Source organism: Podarcis gaigeae, assembly GCF_964106915.1.
Source record: "Podarcis gaigeae genome assembly, chromosome: 17".
In the NCBI taxonomy this organism is placed as follows: domain Eukaryota; kingdom Metazoa; phylum Chordata; class Lepidosauria; order Squamata; family Lacertidae; genus Podarcis; species Podarcis gaigeae.
Genome location: NC_139694.1, coordinates 38,454,382 through 38,468,310, shown reverse-complemented (window position 1 = coordinate 38,468,310; position 13,929 = coordinate 38,454,382). Strand labels below are relative to the sequence as shown.

The 13,929-nt window shown below is 44.9% G+C and overlaps 1 protein-coding gene across 11 annotated transcripts in view; it reads left to right on the top strand.

Moving 5' to 3' along the window:
• Positions 1-13,929, top strand: part of ATP2B3 (ATPase plasma membrane Ca2+ transporting 3) — a gene marked incomplete at its 3' end in the record, with an annotated part of 126,609 nt that overhangs the window by 79,442 nt on the left and 33,238 nt on the right. For all 11 annotated transcript variants that reach the window (XM_083718450.1, XM_083718445.1, XM_083718449.1 and 8 more), the window contains 8 exons: positions 645-809; positions 3,239-3,453; positions 4,522-4,764; positions 5,684-5,925; positions 6,909-7,143; positions 7,923-8,102; positions 10,524-10,611; positions 10,845-10,951. In XM_083718450.1, the coding sequence (XP_083574576.1) occupies positions 645-809; positions 3,239-3,453; positions 4,522-4,764; positions 5,684-5,925; positions 6,909-7,143; positions 7,923-8,102; positions 10,524-10,611; positions 10,845-10,951 (1,475 nt within the window). The remainder of the gene's footprint in view (positions 1-644; positions 810-3,238; positions 3,454-4,521; positions 4,765-5,683; positions 5,926-6,908; positions 7,144-7,922; positions 8,103-10,523; positions 10,612-10,844; positions 10,952-13,929) is intronic.

Genomic DNA, 13,929 nt, shown 5'->3' with positions numbered 1-13,929 from the left:
GTGCTGCGGGGAATGGAGCCCCACTAGAGCAGTCAGGGGATGGGGCTGCTGCTTTTTCTGTGACCCAGACCCTTCTTGACATCAGCATGTGACACAGAAATTCAGCTGGTGATTTGGGGGGGGAGGGGAGAGATATGTGGAAAACCTCATCTGCCATAGAATTTAGAGTTGGAAAGGGCCTTGGAAGTCATTAGAGGACTCTAAGGGAAGGGCTGTAGCTCAGTGATAGAGCATGCAAGAAGGTCCCAGGTTCAGTCCCCGCTGGCATCTCCAGGTAGGGCTGAGAGAGACTCCAGCCTCAAATCCTGGAGAGCTGCTGCCAGCCAGTGTAGACAATATTGAGCTACATGGACCAAAGGTAGAAGGTAGCTTCCTGTATCATCTTATCCAACCCTCTGCTCAATGCATGAATCTTGCAATGGCAGCACCCCTGACAGATGGCTGCCCAGCTCCTGCTTCAGTACCTTATTTCTAGTGCCTCAGGACGCTGTTTAGCAGAACAAGAGCAGGGGGGCTTTTCTATTTGTTTGTTTTTGTTTTGTTTTGTGTCAATCCTAGCTGTAGGATTAATATGACAGTAGGGTAGGACAGATATTCTTCCCTTATGGGTGAACCAGTGTTTTGCTCCCACTTTCCCTCTGCAGCCAAAAAGCAGGATGGGGCAGTTGCCATGGAGATGCAACCCCTGAAAAGTGCAGAAGGTGGTGAGATGGAAGAGCGAGAGAAGAAGAAAGCCAGTGTGCCCAAAAAAGAGAAATCTGTCCTGCAAGGGAAGCTCACCAAACTGGCTGTGCAGATCGGGAAAGCAGGTATGTTGGGATGCCGTCTCACAGGACCAAGCAGAACGACCCATGTTGAGAAATAGCAGGAGGGTGGCCTTTCTTATGGAATGGGAAACAAGATGCAGCTAGGACTTTGTGCTCTGCATGACAAAAAGAAATGAATTCCTCTTCTCCTTCCCACCCCCCAAAAAAGAAGAAGAAAAGCAAGTACTGCATGAATTTATTTCCTTTTATTTTGAACGATTTATTTCTCTCTTTTTACACTTTTGATCATTCCTTCAGGTTTTATGAATGTTTGGGAGGGACAATGAAATGAAATGTCTTGGTTATTGGAGCCCCAACCAGAAGCAATGAAAACCATATTCAGCCTCCCCTCTGTCTTCTGAGGTTTCATCAGGCATTGACCACTTTGAGGCATATCCTCATAACCATAACAAGGACTAGAAACAGAGATTCTCAGGAAGCTGAATTTGACACGCAGCCTTTTCCCATACGGACTGGAGGTGATGATGCCCAATGCATCATTGACCTGCCCCATTTTTGAGATCTCTTTCAATTAGTAATGTTGTGTGACCCAGTCCCCACTTTGCTCTGCAGAGAAATGGGTCTCTCCTTAAGCCTTGCATGGTCTGGTCCAGTGATGGACCTACATTTTGGGGGCCCTGAAGCTTGAACTATTGGGGGGGGGGGCTTCACAACCAGCAACAAGGTAACCACTGCTATCTTCTTCAATGGGGTTGTTCCGTGGCAGATCTCCACAAATCTTCTGTGAGTGTGATTTTTGGTATCTGCTTAAGTACTTTCATGAACTCATTGTTATTCATCTCAGCGGTCTTGACCTGTGCTAAAAAGGGGGAAGAATTACATTAACCACAGCAGACCAGCCAACTTGACACAATCCTCCACCTTTGCTACATCCATGCTATAGACTCAAACTTTGGGATTTTTGAAATACATACAACAAAAAATTAATTTGAGTTGTACTAGACCCATTTTTTAAAGCAATGTGCACTGAAGTCGCTTCTGGGGCCCCTCAGGGATTAGGGACCCTGGAGCTTAAGCTTCATTGGTTTCATAGCAGATCTGCCTGGTCTGGTCATTGAGAGGAGAGAATGGGCACTTGGCTGCCTCAATTGTCTAGAATGGAAATCACACCTAACTCTAAGGTGGGAAGGTGGGAAGCTAAGGTGAAGGTGGGAAATCAGGTTTTTCCGATCTGAGGAAGGTCAAAAGAACTTTGTGAACAAAGAGAACTGAATAGTGTTTATCGTATTTTTTGCACCATAACACTCACTTTTTCCCTCCTAAAAAGTAAGGGGAAATGTCTGTGCGTGTTATGGAGGGAATGCCTACGGGTGGCATGCCTACGGATTTTCCTCCTCTAAAAACTATGTGCGTGTTATGGTCGGGTGCGTGTTATACAGCGAAAAATACAGTAGTTTGAATTTGGGTAGCAAAAAAGTGGTTAGAAACTCAGTTGTTGCAGCGAGGCAGCACTGATCACCTGTTTGCTTCCTCTGGCACCTCCATAAATCAATTTGCATATTTGTAAATAACAAGTCTCCAGTGCTCAGTTCTCCAAAAATATCTGTGACCTGTGAAGGCTGCCCCCAATTTCTCACTGCTCAACTTAGATATGAAACAATATAAAAGAGGTTACCCACTGATCCTCTTTCTCTTCCACCCCATCACCTTGCAAGTTTCTGAACATTTTAATTCCTTTGCCTTTCTAGATAGCCTGCTCCTATCAACCCTTGTCTTAGCAGAAAATACCTGACGTGGCTTTGGGGACTGAATGAGTAATGTGCAAAGGGGCCTTGCAAAGGAGTCTTAGGATGTGGACACACTTCCTATCTGTAGTGCAAAAATGTAGTTTTTTTGAATATGGAATCATTCATGCTAATCCTCAACTTAAATTCTAGAATGATCCTGCTGCCCACAAGGGGGTGGTGGGATTCCTTGATAATGTGCTTGAAATCCCTCAGTTAGGTTATCCACACCTTTTCCTTCCTGCACATGCCCCAGGTGAATGAAGAATTGGTAATTGTGACCTTATTATGCCCACAACATTGTTAGGCAGGTGTGGATACACCCTCATTACTGGGACTGACTCCGTCCATTTTCAAATGGACATGGGAGGGGTGAGGTGTATTGCAAAATCAATTTGCATTGAGCCTTTATTTTTGGAATTGTGAAAAGCTATTTTCAGGGGCATAAAATGTGCAATATGTCCTGAATGTGTGTAGACTAGATAGAAAAAACAAGATCTCAGTGAGCATTGAATATAACGTTGTGTGTACACAGCCTTAGTTTCAATTCCTTGTGTTCTGGCTTTAGAGCCAGAATATTCTTAAAGTGTGGAACTTGGGCTGGGTGGGTGATCACAGGTACTCAGGCTTAGGTCTAATTGTCACACCTGATTGTCCGTTTCTCTTTCTTTCTCTTACTCCTGCCAGGGCTGGTGATGTCAGCCATCACTGTCATCATCCTGGTTCTGTATTTTGTTATTGAGACATTTGTAATCGATGGGAAGGCATGGTTGGCTGAGTGCACCCCTGTCTATGTGCAATACTTTGTCAAGTTCTTCATTATTGGTGTCACTGTCCTGGTCGTGGCCGTCCCTGAAGGCCTCCCATTGGCCGTCACTATCTCTTTAGCCTATTCTGTGAAGGTAAGAATCAAATTTTCAGTGTCTGGCATACATCACAGGGTTGGTATCCTTCTCGTGTGAGAGACTGTCTCTGAAATACCAGGTTGGCAAAAGTAGTGCCCTCTGATAGTCGTCTCTTACAAATTAAGGTATAGCATTGATGTTGTAGACTTCAATGGGAGTTAGATGCATGGTGTTTTAGATCCTTCTGTTAGATTCAGTCAATAGAGTGCCAGGCCTGGGGCCTAGCTTACAGCAGGTGCCAAAGAATCCGGGCCTGACCTTGATAAGGCCATAGACATGCTAGACAGGAGGCATAGTCATGAACAAGCTACAGGTCAGGAAAATAGGAGTGTCCATTTCCCCAGGTCAGGAAGGCTGCAGCTTAGGTGGTTCTTGTTGCTTCAGCAATGCAGCAGCTCAAACTGTAAGCTTGTGTAGGAGCTGGAGGCCCACCAGGCCCTGGTCCAAGCAGTTGTCTCCCTGCACTTCCCCATCCCCTGGACAGCCTCATGTGCAAGCATTTCAGCAGCATCTCTGAAGTTCCTGCCCAGCTCTCTGTCTCCATTGCTCCTTGACCCTAGGGTGAGAAATAAGGGGCAGAGTGGCAACTGGTGTGAGGTATCTCCAGTCCTGGGGCAAATATGTCCAGATGTGTTGGTTTGTTGGGGTCATTGGTAGTATGAACATCGTTGGAGGGTCCTGCTCCCCTTGGTCCTCATCGGGTTCAAGGTCTGTGTCGGCTGAACCATGACACAGAAGCAGAAGAGGGTGGAGGTCAAATACTGCATTAGATATATGATGTAAAGGGAGATGGTTCAGGGCTAGTATGATGTTAGGCAAAGCAAGAGAGAGTCTGCATTGCTGGCTGAAGGGAAGCATTTTTCAGATGACTTGACATGCTTCGAAGGAATGACTGGTGCCTCTGCATATTTTGGGATGTCAGCTGACTGTGGGGTCTTCTGTGGGGTCAGCTGACAGCCTAGATGGTAGCTGACTGTGGGAGGTCCTGGTTCAACACACCCCTCAGCACCTTAGAGGAAGACACTAGAGTGCAGCTAAACTTCTGATCTCATTCTTTGACTGCAGAAAATGATGAAGGACAATAACCTGGTTCGACACCTGGATGCCTGTGAGACCATGGGCAATGCCACTGCCATCTGCTCTGACAAGACAGGCACCTTGACCACCAATCGCATGACCGTTGTGCAGTCCTACATGGGTGACACTCACTACAGGGAGACCCCTGACCCCAGCAACCTTACACCCAAGAATCTGGATCTGCTTGTGCACGCCATCGCCATCAACAGTGCCTACACCACCAAGATACTAGTGAGTGGCGGCCAGGGATGCCCCACTGCATCCTCAGGCTAGATAGGCCAATGCTGCAATACTACCTTTGGGTGCCATTTGAATGTTAGGGCAGCTCAGAGGGGTGGAACTCATAAATGTTGTGGAAGACTCTGGCATATTCTCTTGATCCACTGTAAATGTTACTTTGCCCCTGTCATTTATAAAGCAAGGGAGAAATATCAGTTTTCAGAGCTGGTCTGGCATGAGTGAGAGAGGATCTGAACCCTCCTGATTCCTTGGGTTTACCTCCTTGCAATCTGCTTCCCAAACATTTTTCCCCCCAGCAAGGCTCCAGTACAGGATATAAACCCAGTTAGAATAAAAAGTGTCTAGTAGATTGACATAGGATTTTTCCTTTTTATATTATTGCAGGATGAGCAATAATGCTATTTGACCTTTCTGGTGTGTTTTTATTTTTGTATTACACACACTTTCATAATTGTAAGTAACTTTGAGGTATTTTATGTAGTAAGCCATGAATAAATGCAATGATAATCATAATCATAAATAAAATAATAAGGAAGAGAGCCAGCAGGAAGATAGACAGAGGATTTGGGAAGGATTCAGCTCTCCTCACCTGCATTCTGCATACTTACGTTGGTTACACAGCTGTATTTCTGTTGTTGTGCTCCCCAAGTAACCCTGGGAATTGTAGTTTGAGGACACCAATAACTTTTGATCAGAAAGTTGTAATCCACTACAGTTCCCAAAAATCCATGCAGAGAGGAAGCCACAGTATGAATGTATAGTGTAGATATGCCTCCAGATTCAAGGCCTGTTGCAGGGCTGTGGTTGTGGGATCCCAAAACTTTTAGTTCAGCCCATAGGCAGAGGAAACGGATGAGGTTTGGAGAACTGAAGAATGAGGTTCTCCTTTCTTATTCTCTGCTTCCTTCAGCCTCCAGAGAAAGAAGGGGGCTTGCCACGCCAGGTCGGCAACAAGACGGAGTGTTCACTGCTGGGCTTTGTGCTTGACCTGCGGCGTGACTACCAGCCTGTGCGTGAACAGATCCCTGAGGAGAAGCTCTACAAGGTTTACACCTTTAATTCTGTCCGCAAATCCATGAGCACCGTCATCTGCATGCCTGATGGCGGCTACCGCCTCTTCAGCAAAGGCGCTTCTGAAATCGTCCTTAAAAAGTGAGTCTGCACTCCCTTGTATGAGTTTAAATGATGCCCACACAAGTTGTTGCTACTGCTGAGTGCTCATTCTAGCTCTGAAATTTGCACCAGCATAACAACAACACTTGAGAATACACGATAATGTATGCACAAAATCATGCAGTCCTTTGGCAGCATCTCTGCCCTGCTCTTCAACTCCAAAAATGCTTTCAGAGTTGCTCACAATTTAAAACCAATGAAAAGAGCAAATTTCACTAAAACAAGAAAGCTGCAGAGAAGTATACAACACTAATGGCGGTGATGTTAGGGGACACATAAAACAGTGTCAAATTATATTTTAAGAAGTAAGCAAATAAAAAGGTCTTCACATTGGGGAAAAGGAAATTTCAGGGCACTTTTGGACTACTGGATGTCGGTACTGTACTGAGAAGGTTGCCTTACTTCAGAAGGCAGTGAGACCATTGCGAATGTCCAGAAGTCAGAGCCTGGTCTCTGCAGCCACAGCAGGTGCTGTGATTCTCCAGCGGCTTGACTTCACCCCTGGAGGTGCACTCCATTGTCTATTGCAACAGATGGATGCCAACAAAAGTAATCACAGTGGAAGCGTTCCCCATCTTAGATTTGTGCAGCTGGTTATTCCTGCCTAAGTGTAAAACCTTACATTTGGCCCTATATTGCAATTCATATTGTTAGTTTTGGTCCAGTTCTCCAGTCTGTTAAGGTTGTTTTGAATCCCGATGCTGTCTTTGGTGGCATTAGCTATCCTGCCCCCAGTTGGAGGTCATCTGCAAATTTGAGGAGCATCGCCTCAATTCCTCTATCCAAGTTGTGTATTAAGATGTTGAACAACAACAGGCCTAGGACAGAACCCTGCGGCACCCCTTCAGGCGCAAGTAATAAGGAGCCTGGTGGACCAAGCCGCTGCATATCATGTGTGGCAAAGCTGCATATTCCAGAGAAAATAATCCTCTGTAAACTGTTCCTCTTTACCCCTTTTCCAGGTGCACAAACATTCTCAACAGTAATGGGGAGTTGCGCACCTTCCGGCCCCGTGACCGAGATGAAATGGTGAAGAAGGTGATAGAGCCCATGGCATGTGATGGACTGAGGACTATCTGCATAGCCTACCGCGATTTCCCAGCAGGGAAGGAGCCCGAATGGGACAGTGAGAACGATATTGTAATAGACTTGACGTGCATTGCTGTGGTGGGAATTGAGGATCCCGTGCGGCCTGAGGTAACAGCTAAACTAGGGTGCCTTTTCTGTGAACAAATCCCTGTCTGTCCCTTTGGACTCACAGCCCATCCTGAGTGTTTTCTGGGTGAGGAGAATTGATTCCAGTTCTAAGATCTCAGACAGACAGGACCCCTGCTAATAACAAGGACAAAAATATGGATTTCAACCACCTGCATGATACAGTAGATAGTATGTTGGACTTGGACCCAGGGAGAACTTTGCTAATGCTCCATGAATGCTGCAATTCTGCTGAATGGCCCAACAACAACCCAGAATTTGTTGCAGAATTCAGCGTCCTAAGAATTTCTGCTTTTATATTTTTAGGCAAAATGGGCATCATGTTTCTAGCTCTCATAGCAGCAAAGGCATAACTAGCAATGCCTACTGAAATTTTAGAAGCCAGAGAAATGGCTAACTGATTTCCAGTAGTTGGAGAAGGAATTCCCATGATTAGCAAAATTAGCAGAATAATTTGCAAATGTAAGAAAATTTGTGCCCATTTCCTTCATTTGAGTAATATATAGAAGTCAGCTTAACATGGCTTCTTGTTTGTTGCAGGAAGCACCAAGAGAAAAGACCAAGAAGGGGGCGGGGGAGAGACTGATCCTCTCTGGTAACTTGAGCTCAGGGCTCAGGTTAACCCTTTCATGCATTTGAGGGAGTCAATAACTGTATATTACAACAAAGCCAGCTAGCAGTTTCAATATGGGGGCAAGTGCTCGCTCAGCAAACATGCTGAATTGCAGAAAATCAACGTGAGCCCTGTGCCTCCTTTGCAGGTGCCAGATGCCATTCGCAAATGCCAACGTGCCGGCATCACAGTTCGCATGGTGACAGGAGACAACATAAACACAGCCCGGGCCATTGCCGCCAAGTGTGGCATCATCCAGCCAGGGGAGGACTTCTTGTGCCTAGAAGGAAAGGAGTTCAACCGGCGGATCCGCAATGAAAAGGGAGAGGTGACTGAATAAATTATTTTAAGTGTCTGGAATGGTGCTGCTCCTAAAATTCTATGATTATCAATAGCAGTGCAAAGTGATAGCAGATTTGAGCCTTCATTTCTAGACCATTGATCATCTTGATTGCCCTCCTCTGCACATGTTCCAGCTTGTAAACATCCTTCCTAAATGGTGGTGCCCAGAATTGGACACAGTATTCCATCATCATCACTTTTACTTTGTATACCATCTTTCTAACTTACAATAGCCAAGGCGGTTTACAAGCTGAAGAAACAAAGAATGTACACCCTATAACAATCCAATGCAATACAATACAAAAATGTGATAATAAAACATAACTTTAAAACACGCAATAAAATATTCCAGGTGTGGTCTGACCAAGGCAGAATACAATCGTGCTATTATTTCCCTTGATCTGGTCACTAGACTTCTGTTGATACCACCTAGAATAGCATTTCTTCTTCTTCTTCTTCTTCTTCTTCTTCTTCTTCTTCTTCTTCTTCTTCTTCTTCTTCTTCTTCTTCTTTGCTGCTGTTGACTCATGTTAAGCTTGAGGTTCACTAAGATCCCTAGGACCTTTTTCACATTCTCTCCTGGTCAACCTTATGAGGGCCACATGCCAATGGTGGGCAGGGCCAGAGGCAAAAGTCGGGCAAGTATTAACTATGACTTTTTCTTTTGCACAGCAGGCTAGTTTCTTCATGCTCACAACCCCCTCACTATCTTCCATCCAGGCGAGCAAGTAGCATTGTCAGAGTTCAGGGACGCACTGCAGCCAGGCAAAAACACTCAGTGAGGGCTGGTGAGGGATGTGGCCTGGAGAGAGTCTTGAGGGTCAGGTACAGATGTTTGGTGGGCTCCAGACCTGAGGCTTCTATTCCCTGGTGCAGACAGCACTGAGCTAAACCAATGGTCAGACTTAGTGAGGCAGCTTCCTGTGTTCCTTTTATTCTCCTCCTCTTTTGCACACCAGAAGAGGAAGTCAGAAGCTTTTGCATTCCGTTTTTCAGTTTTGAACAAACCACAGGGAAGTTTTCCCAGTTCTGCCACCTCCTTTTCCCCCAGGGAGGAACATTTTAAAGAACTGAATTCTTCTTCTGAATTTGACAGACTTTTACATTGTTTTGTTATATTATTAGCTGCCCTGATAGGTCATACTTAAGGGTGGTGTATAGATCCTTCTATTAATGAATAAAATATGCAACAGTGCAACCCAGTCTACTGCCATATTTTTGCCTCAGTCTGCAACAAGTGTTGCAGTGACTGTATTGAAAGTTCTGCCTGGGAAGGTGTATTCCAGGCTGTAGTCCTAACACCACTTTCATAGAATCTAGAATTGCATAGTTGGAAGGGACCCCGAGGGTCATCTAGTCCAACCCCCAGCAATGCAGGAATCTCAACTAAAGCATCCATGATGGATGGCCGTCCAGTCTTTTCTGATTGTGCTGTCAGTCATCAAGGTTCGGATTGCACTGCCAGCCATCAAAGGATTACCATGCCTGTTTGAACTAGTCCTGAAGTATTTGAGAGAAACTGTGTAAGTGTGGTCCGTGTCTGGGAAGGTCCAGGGTCTCAGCAGCAGAGCACATGCTTTGCATGAAAAGGGTTCCGGGTTCAGTCTTTAGTGACTCCAGGTAGGACTGGGAAGACACTGTCTGAAACCCTAGAAGGTCACTGCCAGCTGGTCCAATCAATACCAAACTCAATAGAAGGCAGCTCATTTCGCTTTATTAGTGAGTAGTTCTTACTTTAGGGTTACCAGACATCCCCAGATTTGCAAATCTGTCCCCGGGAAACGTGGCAGCAGCAGCCTCGGCAGCCCGGAGTGCAGTTGGCTCTGGCTGGCTTCAGGAGCTGCTCACTGCCGCCGCCACTGCCGAAGGTGAACCGGGGACATCCAGTGGTACAGATCTCCTGCCTCCTTCCCCCTTTGTTTTGACAGATTGGGGGAGGCTCAGGAGTTGCGGGCCCCTGGCCGTTGCCCAGGAGGGGTGCAAGCCACATGGTTTCTCTGCCAGGCAAGGTGCAAAGCCCTTCTTTTGCACCCTGCGAAACATAAACGTGCAGAGTTTTTAAAAAACTGGGCAATGGCCAGCCACCCATGACTCCCAAGCCTCCCCCGATCTGTCATAACAAAGGGAGAAGGGGGCAGGAGATCAGGGAAGGCTTGGGAGTTACTGGCAGGCGGCACACCGTTGCCCAGTTTTTAAAAAACTGTGCATTTGTGTTTTATAGGGTACAAAAGAAGGGCTTGCACCTTTATACAATATGCATGTGTGCTTGGGCCCAGGGCCTTTTGCCTCACTATCCCCACTACCTGTTGCTACTCAGCTTCCAAAAAAAAATAAAATAGTGTCCCGGATTCATTGAAAAAAAATCTGGTAACCATATCTTACTTGTCTCTGCCTCTCTGCCCTGCAGATAGAACAAGAACGCCTTGATAAAATCTGGCCAAAACTGAGGGTTCTGGCTCGGTCGTCACCTACCGACAAACACACCTTGGTGAAAGGTAAGAGATTGCCTGTCTCTTTGCCCTTAGTCAATGCAAGAGAGAGCAACATGGGGTGGTGGGAGTCAGGGGTCTGGTTGTCATTTTCTGCCGGTGAACTCCAGATATGCAGATCAGGTTATCTATGCAAGTCTTACCCATATATGGATGCAAACTTCTCTGTAAAGTCACTGGTATTTATTTGAATGCGTAGCTCACTCACTACTAGCTAACCCACATTCTTGCCCTTGAAGGCATAATCGACAGCACTATCGGGGACCAGCGCCAGGTGGTTGCTGTCACTGGTGATGGGACGAATGATGGACCAGCACTCAAGAAGGCCGATGTGGGTTTTGCCATGGTAAGAGATGCTGAACTGAGTTCCCCTCCCGTGTCCACAGGGACATTTCCTTCACAGGGAAACAGGATGTAATATAAAAATAGAGCGTGTCACATATCCTTTGTCTGTGGGGTCTGCAGACAGGGAGGGAAATGCTTGCCCATGTAGAGTGAGGACAGTTTGCCTGCCCTCGCTCTGAATTGGCATCACATAGCCACATCCAATTGGCTGCATGTTTTGTCACTGTCATGCTAGTTCTTTGATCTCCAATTAGTTGGAATCTCATAGCCAGGAAGAAGCCCTTGTGTTGTATCCAGCTAACCTTTCTTCAGCGTAGACCTGGTGAAATTAATAGTTTTAAGGTAGTTAGTTAGTTAGTCAGAGTAAAAGTTCATTGAACACAACCCCTGCTATTGAAAATAAGCAAATAATGGTGCAGAACAAACAGCTAATTGAAAAGTGAACAGACCTCAAACAAGAGTGAAAATGGAGTCTGAGGATTCAGGCTGGTGGTTATTCTAGCCCTTAAAAGCACTATTTTTACATCAAAAATGTTCAAAATGAAAATTCAGCACATCCCAAATTTTAACCTTGTTAGGCTTTAAATTTATCATACAGCACAGGCTGCAAGTCCTATTGAATTCAATCTCTTCCTTCTGAGTGGACATGTATAGGAGTGCTTTGAAAGCCAATGAAATCGACTCCATCAGATTGTACAAGAACTGAGTAAGATTTGGATCAGTGGTAACAGCCCTGCTTGAAGGGCCAGCAGCACTGTCTGCAAAGCACAAACCCATCTTGCACATTGAAACTCCTGTGATTTTTAAACTAGTAAAGAGGAATAGTCCCAGTTATACATATTCTAGCTCCAATATGGAAATATCTCAGGATCTAAGAATTTCTACAAAATCCTGTGTTTGTGAATCCTGTATGTATAACAGTGCAATGGCGTTAATCATGAAGCTAATATCCTTTCGTTTCTGGAGTTGCAACAAAAATGTGTGTTCCCTATATTTGCATTCTGGCAATATATTCAATTGATACAACTTTTATTTAAACTTTGTGGTCCAGGAACCTGCTTCATAAATATGTATGATCCTGAAAACAGCAAATATTCAGAATAAAGGTACAATATTAGTTTACGAAATTTTAAACTCTGATGCTGAATTCACTTTATAGGACCTGAAATATGGAATCAGGCTACCCAAGTATCCAGTCCAAAAATATATCAAAGAAATCTCACTAGATAGCCATGTGCATTTTTGTGCTGCACTCAGAAGATGTCTCAGAGCCTACTGGTCTCAATATAGACTGACAAAAAAGTGAATCCCAAGTGCAAAAGCAAAAGCAAAATGCTGGGGGCAACTCTTTGATTATTTATTTGAAGCTTTTTTTACCCTGCTCTTCAGCTGAAAAGGCTCCCAAAGCAGCTTACATAAACTCGGTAAAGACAGGACACAAAAGGAAAAAGGAGTGAGGAGGAAAGAGGACAACAAGCAAACTCAGGCACCAGTTCTTAAAGTTGCAAAGTTCTCATAATGACCAGCTGAGGTGGAAACAGTTGAGAGGAACCACATGGAGCTGGTCTCCCAGCATTGCTGATGGAGTGGCCCTGTAGTCTCATCTCTCCTGCTGCTGCAACCTGATGGAATGGCTGCTTCTAGTCCGCATGTTGTGGGACATGTTCAGTCATTGTTCCTTTGGAGGATAATTTCTATATAACAAGTTGGTTATCAGTGCAGTGAGCAATTTCACCTTTACACTTGCCAAATATTTTGTCATATCCCAGAAATTTGCACAATGAGTGAATCACAAGAAGCCTGTCCTGGAAGAACTTGTGTAACTGCCAAACAATTTCTCTGAAAATTCACTAAATTCCATTCCATTCGTATTCCATTTGTCAGTGCGAGGGGAAAAAATCAGTATATACAAATGAGAATTCCTGGATCCAAATTTGGGGCAAGTACTCTTTGGTGAGAGAACCCCAATACTGTAGAGATTTTGCATGCACAAAACATGCAACAAAGTAAAATGTGGAAATATAAACTGTAAAACCTTAAGATGTGCCCTGTTAAAGTGAGTTCCGAAGTTTCCCTCTTCCCCTAGCATAGAAAATACCACACATTTGGTAAGTTAAAAATGGTGTACTTATAAAGTCTCCCATGATCAGATTCATGTGCTTTATTCATACAGCATTCAGAAAATGTTGCACAGGCAGTAAAACTTGGCTTAGTTACAAAGTGGTATAAGTTTCTAAATTATTGGTATAGGAACTATAAGTGGCTTGGTGTGCAGTCTGAGCTGGAGCAACTAGCTTAAACCTCTTCAAACCCTGAGCTTCTCAGGGTTGACTGAAGAAGAACAATAGGGAAGTGGACATAGCTAAGCCTGGCAGGACAGCTTACTCTGTGGTATTAACTCCTTCAGGCATTAATTAGACTTAAGCATGTTAATTATATGAGGCTGGTTATCCCACAACAGTCATAGATAGAAGAACAAAACAGCAAACATAGGTTGGTTGTTTTTTTAAAGACAGATCATAGAATAGAATCATAGAATCATAGAGTTGGAAGAGACCACAAGGGCCATCGAGTCCAACCCCCTGCCAAGCAGGAAACACCATCAGAGCACTCCTGACATATGGTTGCCAAGCCTCTGCTTAAAGACCTCAAACAAGGAGACTCCACCACACTCCTTGGCAGAAAATTTCACTGTCAGACCTCACCTGGAGTACTGTGTCCAGTTCTGGGCACCACAGTTCAAGAAGGACACTGACAAACTGGAACATGTCCAGAGGAGGGCAACCAAAATGGTCAAAGGCCTGGAAACGATGCCTTATGAGGAACGGCTAAGGGAGCTGGGCATGTTTAGCCTGGAGAAGAGGAGGTTAAGGGGTAATATGATAGCCATGTTCAAATATATAAACGGATGTCACATAGAGGAGGGAGAAAGGTTGTTTTCTGCTGCTCCAGAGAAGCGGACACGGAGCAATGGATCCA